At 40.5% G+C, this 24,694-nt stretch overlaps 1 protein-coding gene across 2 annotated transcripts in view; it reads right to left on the reverse strand.

Annotated features, from left to right (window-relative positions):
- Window positions 1-9,988: 9,988 nt before the first annotated feature.
- Window positions 9,989-24,694, reverse strand: part of LOC126162692 (targeting protein for Xklp2-like) — a 121,012-nt gene continuing 106,306 nt past the window's right edge. For both annotated transcript variants that reach the window (XM_049919346.1, XM_049919345.1), the window contains exon 11: window positions 9,989-10,576. In XM_049919346.1, the coding sequence (XP_049775303.1) occupies window positions 10,403-10,576 (174 nt within the window). In that variant the 3' untranslated portion in view covers window positions 9,989-10,402. The remainder of the gene's footprint in view (window positions 10,577-24,694) is intronic.

A 24,694-nucleotide genomic window follows, 5' to 3' on the forward strand; every position in this document is an offset into this window, starting at 1 on the left:
AGGTGTGTTTTGGAGTTGTGGTCAAAGGCGGAAGTGAGAGCTGTTATCCGCTATGAATGGGCACATGGAGTATCAGGCACAGAAATTCACAACCACCTTGTTGAGGTGTATGGGTCAGATGTGATGTCAAGGCAAATGGTGCCAGCAAATTAGTGATGGATGTCAGCAAGTGCAGGACATACCGAGACCAGGACAGATGAGCGCGGCCACTACACATGCAAATGTCAAGAAGGTGGATGACATGATTAAAGTGAACCAGCATATCACCATTGATGGAGCAGCGGCAGAACTTGGAATCGGACATGAGTGAGCTCATGAGATCATCCACGACATTCTTCAATACAAGAAGGTGTCAGCACAATGGGTGCCCCGTCAACTGACCCCGACACACAGGGAATAACGCATGGCATTCAGCCTGGAAGAGCTTGTGCGTAACTATGAACCTGGCAATGACCTGTTTCTGATTGACCATTACACCCCCCCCCCTCCCAAAAAAAAAAAAAAATAAAAAATAAAAAATAAAAAAAAAATCAAAGGCCGCATCCATGGAGGGAAAACATCCGTCATCACCTGTCCGAAAGAAGTTCAAAAGCACTCCATCTGCATGTAAAGTGCTACTCACCGTTTTCTAGGAAGCCAAATGAGTTTGCTGCTGGACTTTCTGGGGGATGCAACCGTCAATGCTGCACGGTACGGTGCCACTCTGTCGAAACTGAAAGAGGTGATTCGGAAAAAGCGGCCTGGCCTTCTCAGATCTGGCATTCTGCTGTTGGATGACAATGCGAGACTACACACGATGACGGCAATGCAAAACCATAATGCAACTCTTGGTTGGGAGCGCCTACACCATCCACCTTACAGTCTGATCTCGCACCAAGTGACTTCCATCTGTTTCCTACTTTGAAGAAGTCTCTCAGCGGAAGGTGTTTTGGCAGCAATGCTGATGTCAAACAAGCCATTCAATGCTTCTTCCATATGCAATGCCCTGATTTTTTCCTGGAAAGCGTTTTTGAAGCTTATAAAGAAGTATGATAAATGTCTCAATGTACTTGGAAGTTATGAAGAAAAATAAAGATCTGTCTTATCTTTAATGTCTCACTCTCTTTTTTTTTCCTTTCACACACAACTCTTGACCACAGTCGAAAGGGGAAACTTATTTCCCAACATCCCCATGTACATGTATGGTCTGGCGGACAGCAATCTGCCGTTGTTCGCTGATGATGATGTAGTACGCAGGAAGGTATCAAAGATCAGTGACTGTAGGTTGATACAAGATGACCTTGAAAAAATTGCCAGTTGGTGTAATGGATGGCAGCTGGCCCTAAATTAGAAGAATGTAAGTTAATGTGCACGAGTAGGAAAAATAGACCCGTAATATTCGGATACGGCATTAGTAGTGTCCTGCAGGACACAGTTACATCGTTTAAACATCTGGTCATAACAATGCAAAACAATATGAAGTGGAACAAGCATCTGAGGATTTTGGTAGGGAGGGTGAAAGGTCGACTTTGGTTTATTGGAAGAATTTTAGGAAAGTGCAGTTCATCTATAATGGAGATCGCATACAGGATGTTAGTGCGACCTATTCTTGAGTGCTGCTTGAGTGCGCATGATCCACACCAGGTTAGATTGAAAGAAGACATCGAAGCAGTTCAGAGGTGAGCTGCTACATTTGTGGTTTGATCAGCATGCAAGTGTTATGGATATTCTTCAGGAACTCAAGTGGGTATCCCTGGAGAGAAGAAAACATTCATTTCGAAGAAAACTACTGAGAAAGTTTAGAGAACTGGCATTTGAAGCTGCCTCCAGAATGATCCTACTGCCATTAATTTACATTTTGCATAGGGACCACAAAGATAAGATACGAGAAATTAGGGCACATTCAGAGGCATATAAGCAGTCGTTCCTCCATCGCTCCACCTGCAAGTGATACAGGAAAGGAAATGACTAGTATGGTGCAGCATACCCTCTGCCACACAGTGTGTGGTGGCTTGCAGATTATGTATGCATATGTAGAAGTGTAACATCAGGCAATAGCCTGGAAATGTAATAATCACAATCCTGGTGACTGCTCATCATGTCACTAGAGATCTAGAGAGATCTGTTTAATGAAACATAGGGCTTTGTTAATGGCCATCAGCTTCCCTGTGAAAATGCTACTTGTTGACGGCAACAAATGATTTTCTGACTGTTCAGAGGTGTAAATCCATATCCTGTCCTATTCATGGTTCCAGAGCCACCAGCGTAAATATTAGCAGCATCCTGCTACTCTACCAGAACTGAGAGGAATGGACACCAAAATGTCATTTGTGGCCTGGGTACTTACCAACAAGAAGTGTTGGGGGGGGGGGGGGGGGGGGGGGGCAACATTGTGAGCACATATGCGGGATCATCTAACGTGTGGGGTATGCGGAGGTCCCAACAAAGGAGCTCAAGGCTCATTCCAACAAATAGATACACATGAGAATGAGTATCTGAATGAAATACGAGTTCAAAGGAAAGATGGATGATTAGGAAAATGTCGTATGGAGATTGCATAAGTGAACATGAGTTGGTACTGCCTGAAAAGATAAAAGAGCCCTGCTTCAACAAATGGACTGTCTATGAGGTTAGTCTGGAAGATGCCAGTGACAAGTATTCTCCCATGATGATGTAGCTGAATACAATAATTTCAAAGCCGAAGGTGTCGCTGACCCACAAAACCTAGCAACCAAGTACATTTGGGATGACACAAGGGCAAAATAAACAAATTGGAGTAGATAAAATTCTTTGTGAATGTGGCAGCAGTTATGTTGGTCTGGCAATATTCATGTTTTCAGAATGCTGCAGAGCACCAAGCCAGTTAGATTCATGTTCCATGGATCATTTTGCACGATAAATCACAATGATGTGGAATGAGTCATTTTACATTCATGTCGCAAATCTGTAAATGTGTTTACATGCTTAATGTTTATAAGCATTATTATTATTATTAAAAATAAAGATGTGAATCAGCACATTTTACACATTACAATAATAGAAATTCTTCTAGGGTGTAGAACGTGTCAAGGAGAAGCTTTTCCAGTTTGTTTTCAAATTTTGCTTTGCTATCTGTCAGACATTTTGTAGCAATGAATAAGTGATCAAAAATTTTAGTTGTAGCATTGTGCGCCCCTTTCTGTGTTAAGACAACTTTAATGTAGAACAATAAATGTCATTTTTCCTTCTGGTATTGCAATTGTGTACATTTGTTGTTCCTTCTGACCTACAGTGGATTATTTACAATGAACTCCATGAAGGAAAAAATATTCTCTGAAGTAGTAGTCAGAATGCCCAGCTCCTTAAACAGATGTCTACAAGATGATTGTGGGTAAGCATCACATAATGGTCTTACAGGACCTTTTTGAGCAATGAAGACTTTCTTTCTTACAGATAAGTTACCCAAGAACATTATTCGATATATCTTTACTGAATGAAAATATGCCAACTTTCTGAGTTATCTCTCTCTCCCAGATTTGCAGTGATTCTAAATGCAAACATACGAGGGTTATTCCAAAAGTAAGGTCCGATTGATTGCCAAATTGAAACCACAGTGAACATCAGAAATGTTTTACTTGTAACAATTAGCTACACCTTTCAGCTACTTCTCTACGTAGTCGCCGTTCTGACTTAGACGTTTGTCATAGCGTTGTACCAACTTTTCAATAGCCTCATCATAGAAGGCAGCCGCCAGTGCTTTCTGCCAATTCTCCACGCTGGCCTACACCTCGTTGTCTGTGTCAAAATGTTGTCTTCAAAGACAGCGGTTCATGTGACCAGAGATGAAACTCAGGGGGAGACAATTGCGGACTGTATTGTGGGTAATCTAGCATTTCCATTTGAAAACGATGCAGGAGCATCTTCATTGCCCCTGCAGAATGCGACTGAGAATTGTCGTGAAGACGAAACAGCACGACAGTTATGTAATGTTGGCTGCATAGCTTCAGGCGAAATTTCTCACCAGGCCCTCGTACTTGGCGGCAGACACTATTTTCTAGACATCTTTACGCACTCACTGCGAGCTCAGAAATGAGAAGAGCGACGTGATGCTAACTGGGGTTATACTAGAGACACTACCCAACACATCTGTGCAAAGCTTTATCAGATTTTCGTAGTCGTTTCCATTTCGCGACCGATCGGACCTTACTTTTGGAATAACCCTCGTAATTCCACTAAGTTGTTTTAGTAGTTCCAAAATGTGCTTTTTTCAGTTTATATTCTTATCAATATGGACACCTAAGAATTTTGAAGTTTCTGCCCTGTTTACTATTTCCTCACCATGTGTCACACTTATCATCAGTACAGTACCCCTAGATGTGCAGAACAGAATATGCTGTGTCTTTTTAAAATTGAGAGTGAGACCATTTAATGTAAGCCAGTCAGTGATAGTTTTAAGAACATTGTTTACTATTTTTTCTGTCAGTATATATGCTAGGGTTGATTACAATACTAGGGTCATCTGCAAAACGAACAAATTCTGCTTGTTGTATATCAAACAGAAGATCATTTACATGCAAGGAACAATAGTAGACACAAAATTGAGCCTTGAGAAAACCCATACACAATTTCTTCCCAGTCAGAATAATGTCCCAGGACTACATTAACTGAATTACTAAGTACAACATTCTATATTCTTTTGGTTAGATATGACATCCATTGGTTGGCTGTACCATCAGTACCATAAAACTTTGATTTATTTAAAAGAATACTGTGATTCACAGAGCCAGATGCCTTAGATAGGGTGGAGAATATGCCAGCTGGTGCTATTTTATTATTTAATGCTTGTAAAATTGTGTGTCCGAACATGTAAATGGTCTTCTCAGTATAGTGACTCTTCTGAAATACAAACTGTGATTTGCTGAGGATATTATTGTTGCCCAAGTGAGATACTATTCTAGAATACATCACATATGACGTATCGTGATTCTGAGAAATCTGCTGATGCCAAACATAGTATCCTAAAGAAAAATGTAATTGTATTTGACGACATTCCATGTATCTACTAGTGGTACTCCATCACCAAACAAGCCATTAAGATCAAAATGGACAACTACTTTAACCAGGACAGTGGCTATATCATAACCATGCATGGAAATGGGCACTTGATGCTGAAAGATTACACAGTAAATGTTGAGTTCTTCACCATCAGCACCACTACAGACGTCAATCCATCATAGACTTCAAAAATATGTGGTTGGATATAGAAGTTCTGTGATGTTTCCACATTATAGTTCACAACTAAATGATGTACCACATGACCTAAAAACCTCTTGACAGTGATAAAGGAAGTTGTTGAAAGCCTGAGATTACATTTACATCTGATGTGGCAGAAAGTCTGCAAAACGTTTACCTATGATTTTTTTTTTTTACAGAAAAAGAAATAGATGCACTTAATAGATTTAATGCACTGAAAAAGAATATCAAGATTAAATCTGTCACCCAGCTGAGTGTTACCAGTAAGTACTGTGTTTCTGTTTCACTATCCCACATACGGAACATTATGATATCTATATGCAAAGGAATTGTGACATAGGTTCTTCTTCCTCGAGTGAAGTGGACAATTTGGCAACAGCGCTTTACACCAGACTCGGGTGCGGCCATCCAGTCCATGAACACTGTTGAATGTAAAATCCGATGTTATTTTCATTGTCATTTGTCACAGCTGCGTGGTCTTGTGCTGCACTAGTTCACTCATTACTGGACTAGTGTTGCAGAGGCTGCAGTGAATCTTAAGTTAGGTGGAGTGTAGAAATTGAAGAATTATGTTATTAATGTGCATGTAAGCTTTCAAAAAAGTGATACCTTTTGTTAAATTTGTGCCCATGTTATTTGTGTTTCAAGGAGGTGACCACTGACTAAAGCAGTAAAAGAAACATACATCTTGTATTTCGGGTGCCGAGTTGGAGACCAAGATAAATCGTGGTCTTCACACACGAGTAGCACCTCATGTTCATTTACATTTAATGCTTGATTGCATAGTGAAAATGTCTCCATGAAGTTGATGTGCCTGCTATTTGGTGTGAACCCACAAATCGTGTGTCTGATTGCTATTTTCGTATGGTACCTCCCTTGAGGAAAGTAGTCAATCCCCCGAGAAATATTCAATACCCTGACACCCCATCTGTTGTTCTCCCTGCGGCTGATGGCGAAAGATTGCCAGTTCCTGTTCCCTCACATGTATTGCCATTACGCAGTGATGCTAAATTGACACAACAGCCGAAAAAGTGCAATCATATGCCAGTGACACTGACCCTATGTTTACACCAACACTGTCATTTGGGGAACCACACAAAAATCACACCGCATGGCCTCAGTGATCCGATTAGGGAAAGCTGAATTCTTGGCCTCATCTTTGCAGCAGTGAAATCTTCTCACTGACATTACAGACAAACCAAACGAATGGAGACTCCTCATATAAGCCTCAAGAAACAAGCCTGAAGGCAGTACTGTTACAAAATAGTAACAAAGCTCATCTATTTTTGTTGCAAACACTGCCTTAGCTAAAGAAAGTTATGTTAAAATCGATTGTAAACTATGTTAATTACGATACGTATGAATGGCTAGTATGTGTAGACTTCAAAGTCATTTTGATTCTGCTGGTTTTCAAGTGGCTTACACTAAGTACTGCTGCTGCCTGTGTGAGTGGGACTGTCATGCAAGGGAAAAACACTACACAGAGGGGAATGGGTTCTGTGAACAGCCGTGGTGCCTGGGTCAAAAAATATTGCCGAAGAACCTCTCGTGAATCTGAATAAAATTATTCTCCCACCAATGCACATTAATTTGGAACTCATAACAGCATTTGTTAAAGCTATGCACAGAAATAAAGCAGTATTGTAGTATTTGTGTAAGAAGTTTTCATGACTGAGCACAGAGATCACAATAGGAATATTCATTAGTACGTACACACACACACACACACACACACACACACACACACACACACACACACACACACACCCACCAACTATTGGGATACACACTGAGTCCTTCTAACCCCTGAGCAGCTGCACACTTTGAATTTTTTTGTAATATGAGAACACTGTTCTTGGGAAATAGGAGAAAAGAAAATTACAGGGACCTTGTGAACAAACTCACCAGGTAAGTTCAGTTAATGTAGACATCATATCGATTACGCTAGTTTAGATTAGATTCAGTTTTCGTTCCATAGACCCAAAAATGAGTTGATTCTCATGGGTTTGGAGCATGTCAGAAAGTACAACATAAAACATTTGAATATAATACTTCCTACCCTGATCATTTGTCTGGAGATTGTTGAAAAAGGTGAATACAATGTGGTAAACTGAAACAGCTAATATTTACAGAATTAACACACTGTCAGAATGAAACACTGTTACGCACTATTACTAAATTTATCATACACAAAATACCTAATCTTGAATGTTATGATCAAGTGCTGTAAAAACTGAAATCTAAAAGACATTTTTACTTAAGCTGACTTAACAGTCTTTGTTAAGATATTCATCTATAGAGTAGAAGGAGTTGCCTATCAAAAAGTCTTTCAAACTGTGCTTAAACCATGATTTATCTGAAACCAAGTTTTTAATGGTTGCTGGCAATTTATTGAAAATGTGTGTTCCTGAATATTGGCGCCCTTTTTGGACAAAGGTAAGTGATTTTAAGTCTTTATGTAGTTTGTTCTTATTCCTAGTATTGATAATATGTATTGAGCTATTGGTTCGAAAGAGATGTATTGAGCTATTGGTTGGAAAGAGATGTATTACTTGCAACAAATTTAATTAAGAAATAAATATACCGAGAAGCAGAGGTTAGAATACAAAGTTCCTTGAATAAGTTTCTACATGATGATCTTGAATTTACACCACAAATGATTCTTTTCACACACTTTTGCATCCTAAAAACTTTTGCTTGGTTCGATGAGTTGCCCCAGAATATGATCCCATATTACATAACAGAATGAAAGTAAGCAAAATATGCAAGTTTTTTTATATTTATATCTCCTACATCTGAATTATTCTCACTGTAAATACAGACTTGATTAGGCACTTCAGCAATTTTGTGGTGTGCCCTTTCCAACTGAATTTATTATCAAGTTGTGATCCCAGAAATTTAACACTGTCAACCTCTTCAATCTGCATGTCTTCATATGTTATACACATGCTGGAAGGAAATCTCTTCCAAGTTCTGAACTGCAAATAGTGGGTCTTCTCAAAGTTTAATGACTGTGAATTAGCTTTAAACAATTTATTAATGTCAGTGAAAATTAGATTATCAGCTATTTCTAAATCTGTGATTGACTTGCTACTTATTGCAATGTTTGTATCATCTGCAAACAAAACAAACTTAGCATCTGGCAATGTAACAGATGAGAGGTCATTAATGTACACACGAAAAAGCAATGGACCCAATATGGAACATCACACGTAATTAATTCCCAGTCAGATGAAGACTGACTGCTTACTCCACAGGTATTTTGCGACAACACCCTTTTTTAAACCCCAACTTACTTGTAACTCTGAGCTGTTTACTTTGGTTTCTGCAGGGAAAAAGAAACCACAGTGTACCAGTGTAATTTAAAACAAATTCCGTTTGAAACATGTGTCATGTTATAGCAAGGACTCCTTTAAGAGTGAAAAATGATTCCAAGTCATACATTATTCACAAAGACCCAGATCATTGGACAGTCAGGGGGGATCACCCTGCGGCATGAGCAGGAAGGAAAAAAACTTTCTGTCAAGTCATCTGAAGTATTTATGTGGACTTGTTTTTATTACACACCAGCAGCTTTTGAGGTCTCTGAAAACTAGATAGCTGAACTTAAGTCCCATTCCCTTCAATAAAGCCTTATTTTCTCTCCCAACCATCTAAATCTGTAACAGTGCTGGTAAGGTCATTCTTTGGAAACAATTTCTCTGAACTGCAGCTTTGGTTCCTTCACCCCACAATGTTTGTATTCCACTTCAATATCTCAGCAGTGTACATGAAAATAATTATATTGCAGAAATAGCACACACTTTAGTCTGCTCTTGTTTCACATCCTATCATTGAAACAGTCATTGAACTAATGTACAGAACTCAGATTTCAAAAGGAATTTAACATTTTTCACAAAAATGAGCACAATAATAATAATAATAATAATAATACAAAGATTTTGACAATGTCTTTCTGTGAATAAAATATGTGCAATCCAAGAGTATTAGTATTGATTTTAAACTGCAGGGTTGGGGGGATGGAGACAGGGGAGAGGGGGAGAAATTACATCAACTACATGTGCTGAAACTGTCAGAACTTTTGAAAATTTGCCAATTGTAGTTTTTCAGGCCAAGCTGCAATGCAAACATCGAAAGGGTTTTCTGCTTTAACAACATTTCAGTGGTCTAAAGGAAACGGCTTCTTGCCCCAGGCAGTTAATGGGATCATAACGCTGAAATACAGTTTCAAAGACTGTCCTGGGAACAATTTTACAATTCAAACTGCAAAGTGGATGCCAGTATAAATGTACCATCGGTTCAGCTGTGGTAATTTTTTGGTTAAAATCAGGTAATCAATCATCAGTGTCATCACTTGGCAAGATGTAATTTTACACTGTTGAACCCTCTAAATGGTCTGTTGGTGTTATCTAAAAGCCCATCTGTACCACAGAGAGATCTGTACTTGTGAGAATACAGATACATTTCCAGTAGCTAAGAATCTGTGTGTGTGTGTGTGTGTGTGTGTGTGTGTGTGTGTGTGTGTGTGTGTGTGTGTGGTTTTTTGTTTTTAAGAAATTCAACTTACTGAAGCTCATACAAAATGCTAAGTAATGTTTGGCTAAAAATGGTAACTTCCATATGATTAGCCTCAACATACAACATGAGCTTTTTAGTCATGAAGCTACAACCATAACAATGCAGTAATCATTTGTGGTGGATACTTTTACACAGGTTTCCCTAAAAATTTAGAAATATATACATTATGAACACCCAAATAGGATAACCACTGACACTTCAATATAAAATAAACTTTATTACATGTGGTTTTACAAATATTTAAGAAATGTATTGAAACATGTCAAAAATAAAAGTAATACAAATATAACATTATGCTGTGAAGTCAAAATCTTAGTCTGTTTCCTTGTCTTTGCACATGTGGTCATCTAGAATGACTATAAAGTACATACCACATGAGATTTTTTGTCATGAAGCTATAACAATGATTATAAAGTCTTCCATGATTTGATATCTTTACTTTCCCTAACAAATGTGAAAGAGAGATTCTAATCATACAGATAACCAGTGACATTTCACTATACAACAAACTTCAGTAAATGTATCTTTAAAATTATTAATAAATAGTTCTAAACCATGTCAAAAAATAATAAATACAAATGTACAGCAGCACTGTCAAGTCGAAAAACCTTAGTCATTGTTTATTTGTCTTAGTTCTCGAAAATGGCGATTCTGGTATAGTCAGTTCTTTTGTAGATTTTGTAACTACAATGGGGGCATATTTGGGAATGGGTTGGGCCTTATGTATGGCCTCCCTGCGTAGCCTTGCTCTTTCTTCCTCTTCCTCTCTTTCCTGCTCCTCTTTTAACTGAAAAGACAAAACCATCAGTAACCAACAATGAAAATTATTACCACAAAGCAGAAACTCTGACATTTCTTTCATTTGGAAAAACATGATTTAATATAATCAGCTTTATATCTAGTTAAAAGAAACCAAACAGTTAACTGATAGATGGCACATAGATGTAACAGCTCAGACAACTGCACTATCTTTAGTCCTGCCACACACTGCACCAGCAGAAACACAGCAGAGCCTCTGCAGCTCAATGTGTAGGGCTCTTGCAGCATAGCATATTCTGCATGCCCACTGCAAACTTTTCGATATAATTAGATTAAGATCCAGAGTGATTCTGTACTCAATTTTTTAAATTATTTTTTTAATGCATATACTGCATGTAAGAGCAGTAAGTACAAGCAAGAGAACAAAATGTGATGAATGTGTGTTGTCTACAGAACTTCCTGATAAACTATTCAGGGAATATTTCCAACTTTCCAAAGAGATTCACACAGTGATAGAGGACTTGTGAGACCCCATATTCTCTAAAGAAAAATTAGTAGTGTTTAAGGAATGTGATGAAAATCAGGTTTATTTTTTTCAATATTTATTATAATTACAAGAAACAAATGTCATCTGTAAATTCAAGGAAATATGTACATCTGAGAGATTTTATCGTGAATGTGGCGCAGTTTGTCCAAATGTATATCAGTACAACAACATTCCACAGTAGACAGAGATGTGAAAATGCAGATTCCCATTCTGTTTTGGATACAATCTGAAATACTTTTCAACACAAGGTAGACTTTTGGCATGCCTTTCGTTGAAAGATACACATATATATAAAACTGATACAAAGTGTTGTTTCCTTGTTTAATTGCATTTACACGTGAAGTTTGTCTTTTCATAGCTTTCTCTTTGCAGATTCCTGTGAGCTCGAGTTATCATTCTGTTTGTCATATCTGGAGTTAAAAATGTCACCTGCTTTTGGCAGGTCCATGGGCAGACTGAGGTTGATGTTTGCAATAATTAACACCTATAACTCATAACAAATCCCCACAGAGGAGGAATGGATTAATGGGATGTGGAGATCACAGCTGTGGAGAGCCTCAGCTATCTGTGCTGTGCAGTGGTAAGGGAAAAGGACATGACTTTTCCCATACATGGAACAAATTGTTGAATCAGGGTATATGCAAGGGATCTAAGTCAATGACATATAATGGAACTGCAGTAACCACCTCCTCACTTTCTGTGGAAGCTAGAACAAGCTGTATATGCGCATCAGTGTCAGAGTGGAGTCTCTTGAAGACATAAGTAAATTGGACACACTTTCGAAAACAGTCTCCGTAATCCACAAAGATTCTGTACCCAATGAAATCATGTTATTGGCATGTAGTTTTTTTCCTCTCCTCTTTCTTCTGTTTCTTCCGCATTTGGTTCAGGCGAGGCTCCTACACAAATGGAGGTTTGATTTATGGACTATATGGTTTCCACCACAGCAAATTTGAAGTGTTCAGTTCAATTAAAGCCATTTCTTGAGAGATGAAGTTCTCACAAATACCAGCCCCCTATAAACAACAACAATGACAATGACATGGGGAATTTTGCAAATGCATGGATTTTCCCAATCTTATGTCAAACCTCCACAATCAATTTTTTAGACAGTGCTCAGGCATTAATACTTTGTAAGTGTAGCGAGGTGATTAGCAATGTGTTAGCTTTGAGTTAAACAAACATAAAATAATTTTTATTATTCTGTTTAGTTTTTTAGGTATACTCAGCAAAGAAAATAATTATAAAGTTAGACAAACAAGTTTAAAACAGCATTTCATTCATTATTTAAGTTGTAAGAAAATAAGTATTACATAAAATTTTTTGTTCCTCTTCATTTTTCACTGTAAATGAATTATGAATGTATGCCACCGTGGACTGCTACTTGTTCTTTTCTTTTTCTTTCTAATATGGACAATCATACTGTAATTTGTGCATTGTGAGAAGCATTCAGCACTGATTAAAGAGTTAATATTATATACACATCAAAAAAAGTTTTGCATCACCTCAGGTCCGAGAGATCCGGAACCTGTACAGAAAATAGGAATAGAGATCAACATAAACATCATTTCTGCCCTTTTTCTGCTCATGAAAATCACACACTGCATGTTGTACCACCATATAAATTGCATGTTGTACCACCATATAGAGAGACCTTCAGAGGTGGTAGTCTAGATTGTAGATACCTCTAATACCCAGTAGCACATCCTCTTGCACTGATGCGTGCTTCTATTCGTCGTCGTGGGATACTAACCACAAGTTCATCAAGGCACTGTTGGTCCAGATTGCCCACTCCTCAATGGCAATTTGGCATAGATCCCACAGTCCTTTTCAATATATCCCAGGCATGTTTGATAGAGTTCATGCCTGGAGAACATGCTGGCCACTCTAGTTGAGCAATGTCATTATCCTGGAGGAAGTCATTCACAAGGTGTACAAAACGGGGTTGTGAATTGTCGTTCATGAAGACAAATGCCTTATCAATATGCTGCCAATATGGTTGAACTATCGGTCGGAGGATTACATTCATTCATGTATTGTACAGCCATTATGGCACCCTCCATGACCACCAGGAGCGTATGTTGGCCCCACATAATGCCACCCCAAAACAGCAGGGAGCCTCCACCTAGCTGCACTCGCTGGACAATGTGTCTAAGCCGTTCGGCCTGACCGGACTGCATGCAAACACATCTCCGACAATTGTCTGGTTGAAGGCAAATGCGACACTCATTGGTGAAGAGAATGTGATGCCAATCCTGAGAAGTCCATTCAGCATGTTGTTGGGCCCATCTGTACTACACTGCATGGTGTTGTCGTAGCAAAGATGAACCTTGCCATGAACGTTGGGAATGAAGTTGTGCATCATGCAGCTTATTGCGCACAGTTTGTGTCTTGACACGATGTCCTGTGGCTGCACAAAAAGCATTATTCAACATGGTGGCATTGCTGTCAGGGTTCCTCAGAGCCATAATCCGTAAGTAACTGTCATCCACTGCAGTAGTAGCCATTGGGCCGCCTGAGCAAGTCATGTCATCAACAGTTCCCGTATCTCCTCCATATCCGAAAAACATCGCTTTAGTTCATTCCAAGATGCCTAGATACTTCACTTGTTGAGAGCCCTTTTTGACACGAAGTAATAATGCAGATGCTACTGAACTGCAATTTTGACCGTCTAGGCATGGTTGAACTACAGACAACACGAGCCGTGTACCCCCTTCCTCGTGGAACGATGGGAACTGATCGGCTGATGGACCACCTCCGTCTATTAGGCGCTGATCATGCATGGTTGTTTACATCTTTGTGCAAGTTTAGTGACATCTCTGAACAGTCAAAGGGACTGTGTATGTGATACAATATCTACAACAATCAACGTCTATCTTCAGGAGTTCTGGGAACCAGGGTGATGAAAAACTTTTTTTAGTGCGTGTAAAAAGTAAGGCAGAAAATATTCAGGGCTTTTTGGACAAGTGAGTAGAATAAAGAAATACAGCATTTTCTAAAATAGATCATTTTTGACACACATCAGGCGCGGCTAGTGCCAATTATGTCAACGCAGTTTCCAGGCAATGGTTGACGCTCAAGTAAGAATACAAAATGCGACTGTGGCTGACCGACCACGAGAATAGAAATGAAACGCCAGCCAGTCAGCAACATATTAAAACATCCACCCTACAAGAAGTGGAAAACACAAAGGGACAAAGGACATGCGCGAAAACTGATATGGAACGATAAAACCTACCGTCACATATAAAACGGAAAACTAAATTAGCCTATGAGGCTATGGCAATGAGTCCGGTAACTAAAAAGTCTGGTGCAGGGCAGCCAAAAAATGACAGCTCACCAAAATATGGGCCACTGTCAGCCAGGTGTCATCCAATCGTGGCCAATGCGGAGCTGACAGAGAACCACAGAGTCCTTGCGAGAGGCCTGTGTGGCGATCTTCTACACATTCATAGTCTCCTTAATGGCACGCAGTTTGTTGTGTGTACTGAGGTTACGCCACTCTATCTCCCAAAGCCACAAAACCTTGCATTGTAGTACTGAACGCAGGTCAGTTGCAGAGAAGCAGTTTCCACGTAACCGGTTTGGCCAGCCTGTTGGCAAGTTCGCTGACTGGGATTCCGACATGACCTGGGATCCAGACAAACAAACAAACACCCCTGAGCAAATGGACCATTCCAGGGCATAGATGAACTCCTGGATGATTTCTACTAAAGGATGACGAGGGTAGCACTGGTTGATAGCTTGTTGGCTGCTCAAGGAGTCAGTACACAGAAGAAATGAATGGCCGAGTAACTACCATGAGCAACACTGAAATGTGTGGCGGCCCCAGTATTTATGAGGCAGAGGCCCAACTGAGACAGTAAAGTTTCCACATCTCTGCCTCGGCCAGTAAGCACGGTGCCACCCCACAAGGGGTTATGAGTGTTAAAATCTCCCAAAAGTAGGAAAGGTTAAGGAGTTGATCAATCAGTGCAGCTAATACATTCAGGGGTACTGCACCATCTGGAGGAAAATATGCATAGCAGACAGTTATTTCCTGCGTCGTCGACATTCTGACAGCCACAGCTTCAGGAGGGGTTTGAAGGGGCACAGTTTCACTAAAAGCTGAGATTAGGACATAACACAAACTCCACCTGACACTCGATTATAGTTGCTACTGTTTGTGTAGTTTCCCTTATGGCTGCGGAGGGCAGCGGTCCGCATTGCTGGGAACCAGGTTTCCTGCAGGGCAATGCAGAAAGCAGGTGTAAAGCTTGATAGTTGCCATAGCTCAGCCAGGTGGTGGAAAAAATCGCTGCAATCCCACTGCAGGATGACATCATTGTGAGACTGGGAAGGCATGGAACATTCAATGAAGCAGTTTACGCCTCAGGATCTGTTTCCATGGCTGGGAGAACTTCACTGATTCAGTCTCCAGGACAAAGGATGAGTGTGAAGCCCTACGACCAGCAACTTTTGGGCTCTTCAGTCACTGGTGGCTGTCATCTTTCCCACTAGCAGAAACCTGAGAAGGGAGTGACCCAAGGGATCCCTTCCTAGAGAGAGGAGCCGAAGAAGACTGATGCTTATCTGGCGCATAAGTGGGGACTGATGTCACCGATAGCTGGGGGCAGAGGGGAGGGGAGAGGGTTTGCTCCTGAAGCAGGTGGTGCAGGAGCAACACGGAGGGAAGTGTCCCCCACAGGGGGCAGGTGTAGTCATTTGGCTCTGAGAGGTGAGTGGGGTTGGCAGGGCTGACTGGCCTAGACCTGTTGTAGCGGCGGAGTAATACGTTGTCATACATCCGCAATGTAGGCGTTCAAATTTCCTCTTAGCCACAGTGTAGGTCAGTCGGTCCAGGGTCTTTTACTCCATGATTTTCCCTTCTTTCTGGAGAATCCCACAGTCTGGTGAGCGAGGCGAATGGTGCTTTCTGCAGCTGGAAGGCGGGGCACATGGAGTACTGGGATGTGATGGGTGCCCGCAAACTCGATGTGTGATGCTGGAAGTACAGTGGGAAGACATATGGTGAACTTCCAGAACTGGAAGCACCGCATTGGGGGAGGGATATAGGGCTTTACATCACAGTGGTAGACCATCAAATTGACCTTCTCGGGTAATGTATCACCCAATAAGGCCAAGATGAAGGCACCGGTGGGAACCTAAATATCCCTCAGACCCCGGTGGACAAGCCGAATGAGATGAACACCTCGCCTCTCTAAATTAGTGCGCAGTTCATCGTCAGAATGCAAAAGAAAGGGCCCTGTGGAATATTTAAGCTTTTATGGGGTGTGATGGTTACATCTCCCAACTTGTCACAAGCAAGTAAAGACCGTGACTAGGCAGAGGATGCTGTTTTGGTCAAGACTGACCCAGATCTCATTTTCGACAAGCCCTCCACCTCCCCGAAATTGTCCTCTAAACGCTCAACAAAAGCAGGCATCGTTGTCGTGAAAGATTCCCCATCAGCTCTCAAACATACAGGGTACCGGGGCAGATAAGAGCCACTGCCATCATTAGCCTGACATTCCTCCCATGGTATGGCCAGGGAGGGGAACGATTTGGGGTCTTACTTCTGTGCGTTGAATTGAGCCCATCAATGCTTAAGAGACTGCTGGTGTTTGACCACCAGCAAGAGATGATGTACTATGCTTCATCATGTGTCATCCGCCCTGATGCCACCCACCCTGACCAGGGACCCTCCCAGTGGGCACCACCCAGCTGCAGAAAAGGCCACCTGGCAGGATGGCCATTGCTGGGAGTCCCAATGCCCCAGAGTGACAGGCATCTACTCCTCGGCATACATGGAGAGTTAACGGCGCAGGCATCAGCAGAACAATCCCTGTGTGGTCATGGGGCTACAACCAACAGGGTACATGACAGCCCCACCACAACGGACTGGCTACTGTGCTGGATATCAGGTGCAACCAAGCAAACAAGTCCACTGTCATCATCAGCAAAGAAAACAATACTGCACAGTTGATGGAAGAATACACACGCAGGAGGGTGACCTCACCAAACAGTTGGAGCGTGAGCCGAAGTGCAGATTCATGTCAACGAAGGATGCGATAGGTCTCAGCGCATGATGGACACAATGCACCATGTAAGGCGCGCTTCCCCAATTGGCTTGCTCTTTGTGAAAATTTTGAAAAATATGGATCAAACCCTACAGGGGACCATCACATAAAGGCCAAAATGTGAGACACTCCTTTTAGTCACCGCTTATGACAGGCAGGAATAACAGACCTATTCTAACACCCAGACCCGCAGGGGGAGTACACGGAATGACAATCCTACAGTAATGGGGTCAATTCACTATGTGGAATGTTCTTTTATTTTAGGTTTTCACATTCTTTATCCTGCAAGTAACCCAAAATAGTTCTCTATACATTTTAATTACCAGTATTTTTGTAAAAGTCATGAAGAACAAAGGTAAAGGAAAATGTGGGATTGCAAATAAATTTCCAAGAAAAAATTATTGTACTCGCAGCATCCATGAGGACTCCACAAATAACTGTAACTAAAGTGTACAGGACTTCATATTTCGTTGTGATGCATTACGCATGGTTTGCTGCCAAAACCTGTGCTGAATGTAAACCAACTTACCTTTCTGTAGAAACTGTAAAACAACTGTGTAATTGTAAAAATGCGATGTTTATCATGCGTCCAATATGCCGAGACAATTACTATAGCCCCATTAAAACTACTTGATAGCTGACATTTGTCACCTGGCACTACTATTGACTCAACTGAACTGTGCGTTTTGTAGCCCTAAATTTAAACTCTTTCACTAACCTAACCACAACCTTGTGATGTGCAACTTATCTGAGAAAACAGCTATCAACAATCTGCAGCAGACCTAAAATTGTAATCGTTTTGTTGAAGGCGATTAATGCTAACCTCTACAAGCAAAGACACGACACAAAAATTTCAGTTTCAGCCCTAAGGGCACACTGTAATTTCTTGTTGACACTGGTTAGCTGGAACTATCTTCAACCTGGTTCCATGAGCTGGTGCATTACCAACCAATGATCAGTCCTGGTTGGTGGTTGATTGTAGATTACAGATGACACAAAAAGATTCAAAAGGCAAAACAATGATATGAAGAAAAGTAAAGCAAATAAAGACAATAAAATTTTGAAAATGATGCAATTAAGTATCTGAGATTTAAAAAAATTACAATTAAATCAATTAACTGAAAAAATAAAAAGGTATGAGTTTTGATTATATTTAGAAACGTTTTTATTTCAGTGCATTTGACAATATTCGAACTTATTATGACCTACACGGCAAGTTCATACACTAACCACTGCACCACACCAATACACTGCGGGTCATCAGAGTCAGAAGTACAATATAATGATCTTCCAGTCACTACAATTAATTGCAGTCTTAAAAAATTTGTCTTCACGCAATGTCATGCGAACCTTATCTAATGTATGCTGCTTGCTGAAATTATAGTAACTGTATACATGACGCTGATTTGTATCTTGTGTGGAAGTATCCAGTAGTGTGTTACAACACCGCGTATGAAACATGTTTACTTCGTCAGCACCCCTGTGCATGTGTGTGTGGTGTGGTTATCCCGTGAACCACGGACTTTGAAACTGGTGGAGAGGCTTGCGTGCCTCAGTGATACAGAATAGCCGTACCATATGTGTAACCACAATGGAGGGGTAGCTGTTGAGAGGTCAAACAAACATGTGGTTCTTGAAAATGGGCAGCAGCCTTTTTAGTAGTTGCAGGAGCAACAGTATGGATGATTGCCTGATCTGGCCTTGTAACATTAACTAGAACGACCTTGCTGTGCTGGTACTGTGAACAACTGAAAGCAAGGGGGAAACTACAGCTGTAATTTTTCCCAAGGGCATGCATCTTTACTGTATGGTTAAATGATGATGGCGTCCTCTTGAGTAAAATATTCCGAAGATGAAATAGTCCCCCATTCAGATCTCCTGGCAGGGACTACTCAGGACGACGTCGTTGTCACGAGAAAGAAAACTGGCGTTCTACAGATCGCTTAATCGGGCAGGTATGTTACAAAATTTAAAAAAGGAAATGGATAGGTTGAAGCTAGATGTAGTGGGAGATGGTGAAGTTCGGTGGTAGGAGGAACAAGACTTCTAGTCAGATGAATATATGGTTATAAACACAAAATCAAATACGGGTAATGCAGGAGTAGGTTTAATAATGAATTAAATAATAGGGGCACAGGTAAACTTCTCCGATCAGCATAGTGGACACATTATTGTTGCCAAGACAGACACAAAGGCAACCCCTACCACAGTAGTACAAGTTTATATGTCAACTAGCCTAGCTCCACAGATGAAGAGATTAAAGAAATGTATGATGTGATAAAAGAAATTATTCAGATGGTTAAGGGAGACAAAAATTTAACAGTCAAGGGGGACTGGAATTCTATAGTAGGAAAAGGAAGAGAAGGAAAATTAGTACGTGAATATGGATTGGGGTAAGAAATGAAAGAGGAAGCCGTCTGGTAGAATTTTTGCACAGAGCTTAACCTAATCCCAGCCAACACTTGGTTTAAGAATCATGAAAGAAGGTTGTATACATGGAAGAGACCTAGAGACACTGGAAGATTTCAGATAGATTGCATAATGGTAAGACAGGGATTTAGGTACCAGGTTGTAATAAATTTCCAGGGGGCAGATCTTGACTCTGACCACAATTTATTGGTTATGAACTGTGAGTAAAACTGAAGAAACTGCAAGAAGGTGGGAATTTAAGGAGATGGGACCAGAATAAAATGAAAGAACCACAGGCTGTAGAGAGTTTCAGAGAGAGCATTACAGAATGATTGACAAGAACGGGGGGAAGAAATGCAGTAGAAGAAGAATGGGTAGGTTTGAGGGATGGAATAGTGCAGGCAGCAGACGATCAAGTAGGTAAAAAGACGGGGGCTAGTAGATATCCATGGGTAAGAGAAGAGAGACTGAATTTAATTGATGAAAGGAGGAAATATAAAAATGCAGTAAATGAAGCAGGCGAAAAGGAACACAAATGTCTCAAAAACGAGATCGACAGAAAGTACAAAATGGCTAAGCAGGGATGGCTAGGGGACAAATGTAAGAACGTAGAGGCATGTATCACTAGGGTAAGATAGATACTGCCTACAGGAAAATTAAAGAGACCTTTGGAGAAAAAAGAACCACTTGTATCAATGTCAAGAGCTCAGATGGAAAACCAGTCCTACGCATAAAAGGGAAAGCAGAATGAGGGAAGGAGTACACAGAGGGTCTGTACAAGAGTGATTTACTTTACGGCAATTTTATGGAAATGGAAGAGGAGTGTAGACAAAGATGAAATGGGAGATATGATAATGCGTGAAGAATTTGACAGAGTACTGAAAGATGTAAGTTGAATCAAGGCCCCGGGAGCAGACAGCATTCCATTAGAACTAGTGATAGCCTTGGAGAGGCAGCCCATACAGAACTCTTCCATCTGGTAAGCAAGATGTATGAGACAGGCGAAATATACTCAGACTTCAAGAAGAGTATAATAATTCCAATCCCAAAGAAAGCACCTGTTGACAGGTTTGAAAATTACTGAGCAATCAGGTTAATAAGTCATGGATGCAAAATACTAACATGAATAGAAAAACTGGTAGAAGTGATCTTGAGGAAGATCCATTTGGATTAGGTAGGAATGTTGGAACAAGCGAGGCAATACTGACCCTACGACTTCAAACCCACATTTCTAGCAATTGTAGACTTAGAGAATGCTTTTGACAACGTTGACTGGAATACTCTCTTTTGAATTCTGAAGGTTGCAGGGGTCAAATACAGGGAGCAAAATGCTATTTACAACTTATACAGACATCTGATGACAGTTATAAGAGTCGAGGGGCATGAATGGGAAGCAGTGGTTGAGAAGGGAGTGAGACAGGTTTGTGGCCTATCCCTAATGTTATTCAGTCTGGGTATTGAGCAAGCAATAAAGGAAACAAAAGAACAAATTTAGAGTAGGCATAAATATCCATAGAGGAGAAATAAAAACTATGAGGTTTGCCAATGACATTGTAATTCTGTCAGAGACAGCAAAGGACTTGGAAGGGCAGTTGAACGGAATGGACAGTGTCTTGAAAGGAGGGTATAAGATGAACATCAACAAAAGCAAAACGAGGATAATGGAATGTAGTCTAATTAAGTCGGGTGATGCTGCGGGAATTGGATTAGGAAATGAGACACTTAAAGTAGTAAAGGACTTTTGCTATTTGGGGAGCAAAATAACTGATGATGGTCGAAGTAGAGAGGATATAAAATGTAGACTGGCAATGGCAAGGAAAGCGTTTCTGAAGAAGAGAAATTTGTGAACATTAAATATAGTATTAGGAAGTCTTTTTCTGAAGGCATTTGTCTGGAATGTAGCCATGTATGGAAGTGGAACATGGACGATGAACAGTGTAGACAACATGAGAATAGACACTTTCGAAATGTGGTGCTACAGAAGAATGCTGAAGATAAGATGGGTGGATCATGTAACTGATGAGGTACTGAATAGAATTGGGGAGAAGAGAAATTTGTGGCACAACTTGAATAGAAGAAGGGGTCAGTTGGTAGGACACGTTCTGATGCATCAAGGTATCACCAATTTAATAGTGGAGGGTAAAAATCGGAGAAAGAGACCAAGAGATGAATACACTACGCAGATTCAGAAGGATGTAGGTTGCAGTAGTTACTCAGAGATGAAGGGGCTTGCACAGGATGAAGTAGCATGGAGATATCAATTAAACCTGTCTCTGGAGTGAAGACAACAATGTCATGTGTTCTGAAATACGAAATGAAAGGGCCAGATCCAGGATCTGGAATCTAGACACACCAAGAAAGAAAGCCAGACAGGGAACTAAAAGTGAACTGATTAATTGTTGTAATAATTGGCAATGGCGAATGGTTCAGGCAGGACACTGAGTACTCCGATTGGAGCAAACCAGCTACAACACATGAAATTTCAACTATAAAGTAATTTTAATCTGACTATAATTACTCTTTTTTACTACGGATATCACCTCAGCACTTGTAAATCATGAACTGTGAAACAATAAATATTGTAATTTTATGCTCAAAGTTATAGTGGACACTTTGCAATCCCTTCATGGAAGTTTATTTACAATCCAAAATATTCCTTTTTATGCATTTTATTGGAAGATAAATAATTACAGTATATGTAGCATTATTTTGATTTATCTGCAGTATAAAAAAGTTTTCATATAGGGGGACTACTGCACGTCCGTTTACCGTTCTGTACACTTTCTGCAGCACCAATGGCTGCCTGGGATGTATATTACCATGAATGGCTGATGTGTCACGTACAGTACCAATAATGCTATTTTTATTCCACCTCACACACCACATCCTTGGCCAACTGGAGCTCCCATTTCCGTAACTTTCGTTTCTGGACAAGCCCTGCATATACCACGAATCTGTACCAAGTCAGTTATGATGAGTAGGCACAGTTACCTTATAACATGTGAACTCGGAACCAATCCTTTGGCGGGGAGTGAACTGCTACTACAGCCACCGAGCATGTCGGAAACCTTGGGACTTTTGACAGGCTCCCCCTTTCTTCAGAACTCGCTTATAAATGTAGTAAACAATAAAATGTGTGATACAGAACAGTTGGTAATCGCTTCATAATATTGTTGTAACAATCACCCCGGTCCCCTCCAAGAATTCCATCTGTGGCCTCAGTATACCCACACAGCCAGGATACTAATACTCCCAACCCCTCATTCCACAAAACCATATTCTTAAGCTCAAGAGCTCATCATCAAGTATTCCTATTTGAAGGTATTTCTTTCTTCTGTCAATGCTATCAAAATAATGTCTGACGACTACTTATGCTGCACAACTACAGATACAGTTTTTCATAGTGCATTTAAAACTAGTTGCGTCTTTTGCAGTTTGGCTCAGCAGAGGGGACGTGATGCCGTTGTCCAGATAACACCAATGGCATGCAGGCTTTCCCTACCATGACGCCAGTGCTTTGATTGAAAGTGCCACTGTTGCCACACTGTGGATAAACATTACCATGTGGTGTTGCACAATAGATGCATCTGCATTCGGCAACTCTTGTTGGAGCTATAACAATACGATAGATGAAAGCGGATATTTGCCTCTGGGTACAAAGAAATGTTCCACTGGATAAAGTTCAACCTAGGTGTATAAGGCAAAGTTAATGGAACCTGAAGTGCTGTATAAGCCAGACCCCACATTACCAGGTTGACAAACTGGTTGACGCTAAAGGACATTGTACTCCCAGACTACACCTAGCTGCACTACCGGTTCCACCACATCCCTGCATGCTCTCTGAAGCAGCGTTTTACCATCCTCCAACCCTACCCTGTTATCCCACCCCTTTCCCACCTCAGCCCCCTCCCCCCCTCCGTGACCTTTCTGAACATGAATCATAAAATCAATCTTACCTCAAACAAAGTTGCGTCAAGAGTCTACAAGAGTACTTTTTTTTAACAGTTCTTGTTTTAATAAAAATAGTCAATAACACAATAAGCACAGAGCTGCATATAAACTCTATGGTTCTTCCTTATATACCCACTACAACATCTATGGATTCCCATCCCACACCCTTATCCAGAATTTCGTGTGTTCGAGACGGTAGAAGGCTGAGTGATTCTAGAATTTACACAGAAATTCTCGAATCACTACATTTCCTTTCACCTCAGAACGAATCGCAATATTTTATACATAATCATTACGCTAATAATATCACTCATAATAACATTTCATATGTTAGAGAAAGCTTTTGACAATGTTGACTGGAATACTCTCTTTCAAATTCTAAAGGTGGCAGGGGTAAAATACAGGGAGCGAAAGGCTATTTACAATTTGTACAGAAACCAGATGGCAGTTATAAGAGTCGAGGGACATGAAAGGGAAGCAGTGGTTGGGAAGGGAGTAAGACAGGGTTGTAGCCTCTCCCCGATGTTATTCAATCTGTATATTGAGTAAGCAGTAAAGGAAACAAAAGAAAAATTTGGAGTAGGTATTAAAATCCATGGAGAAGAAATAAAAACTTTGAGGTTCACCGATGACACTGTAATTCTGTCAGAGACAGCAAAGGACTTGGAAGAGCAGTTGAATAGAATGGACAGTGTCTTGAAAGGAGGATATAAGATGAACATCAACAAAAGCAAAACGAGAATAATGGAATGTAGTCGAATTAAGTCGGGTGATGTTGAGGGTATTAGGTTAGGAAATGAGACACTTAAAGTAGTAAAGGAGTTTTGCTATTTGGGGAGCAAAATAACTGATGATGGTCGAAGTAGAGAGGATATTAAATGTAGACTGGCAATGGCAAGGAAAGCGTTTCTAAAGAAGAGAAATTTGTTAACATCGAGTATAGATTTAAGTGTCATGAAGTGATTTCTGAAAGTATTTGTATGGATGTAGCCATGTATGGAAGTGAAACATGGACGGTTAATAGTTTGGACAAGAAGAGAATAGAAGCTTTCGAAATGTGGTGCTACAGAAGAATGCTGAAGATTAGATGGGTAGATCACGTAGCTAATGAGGAGGTATTGAATAGGATTGGGGAGAAGAGATGTTTGTGGCACAACTTGAGTAGATGATGGGATCGGTT

Source organism: Schistocerca cancellata, chromosome 2 (genome assembly GCF_023864275.1).
Source record: "Schistocerca cancellata isolate TAMUIC-IGC-003103 chromosome 2, iqSchCanc2.1, whole genome shotgun sequence".
NCBI lineage: Eukaryota > Metazoa > Arthropoda > Insecta > Orthoptera > Acrididae > Schistocerca > Schistocerca cancellata.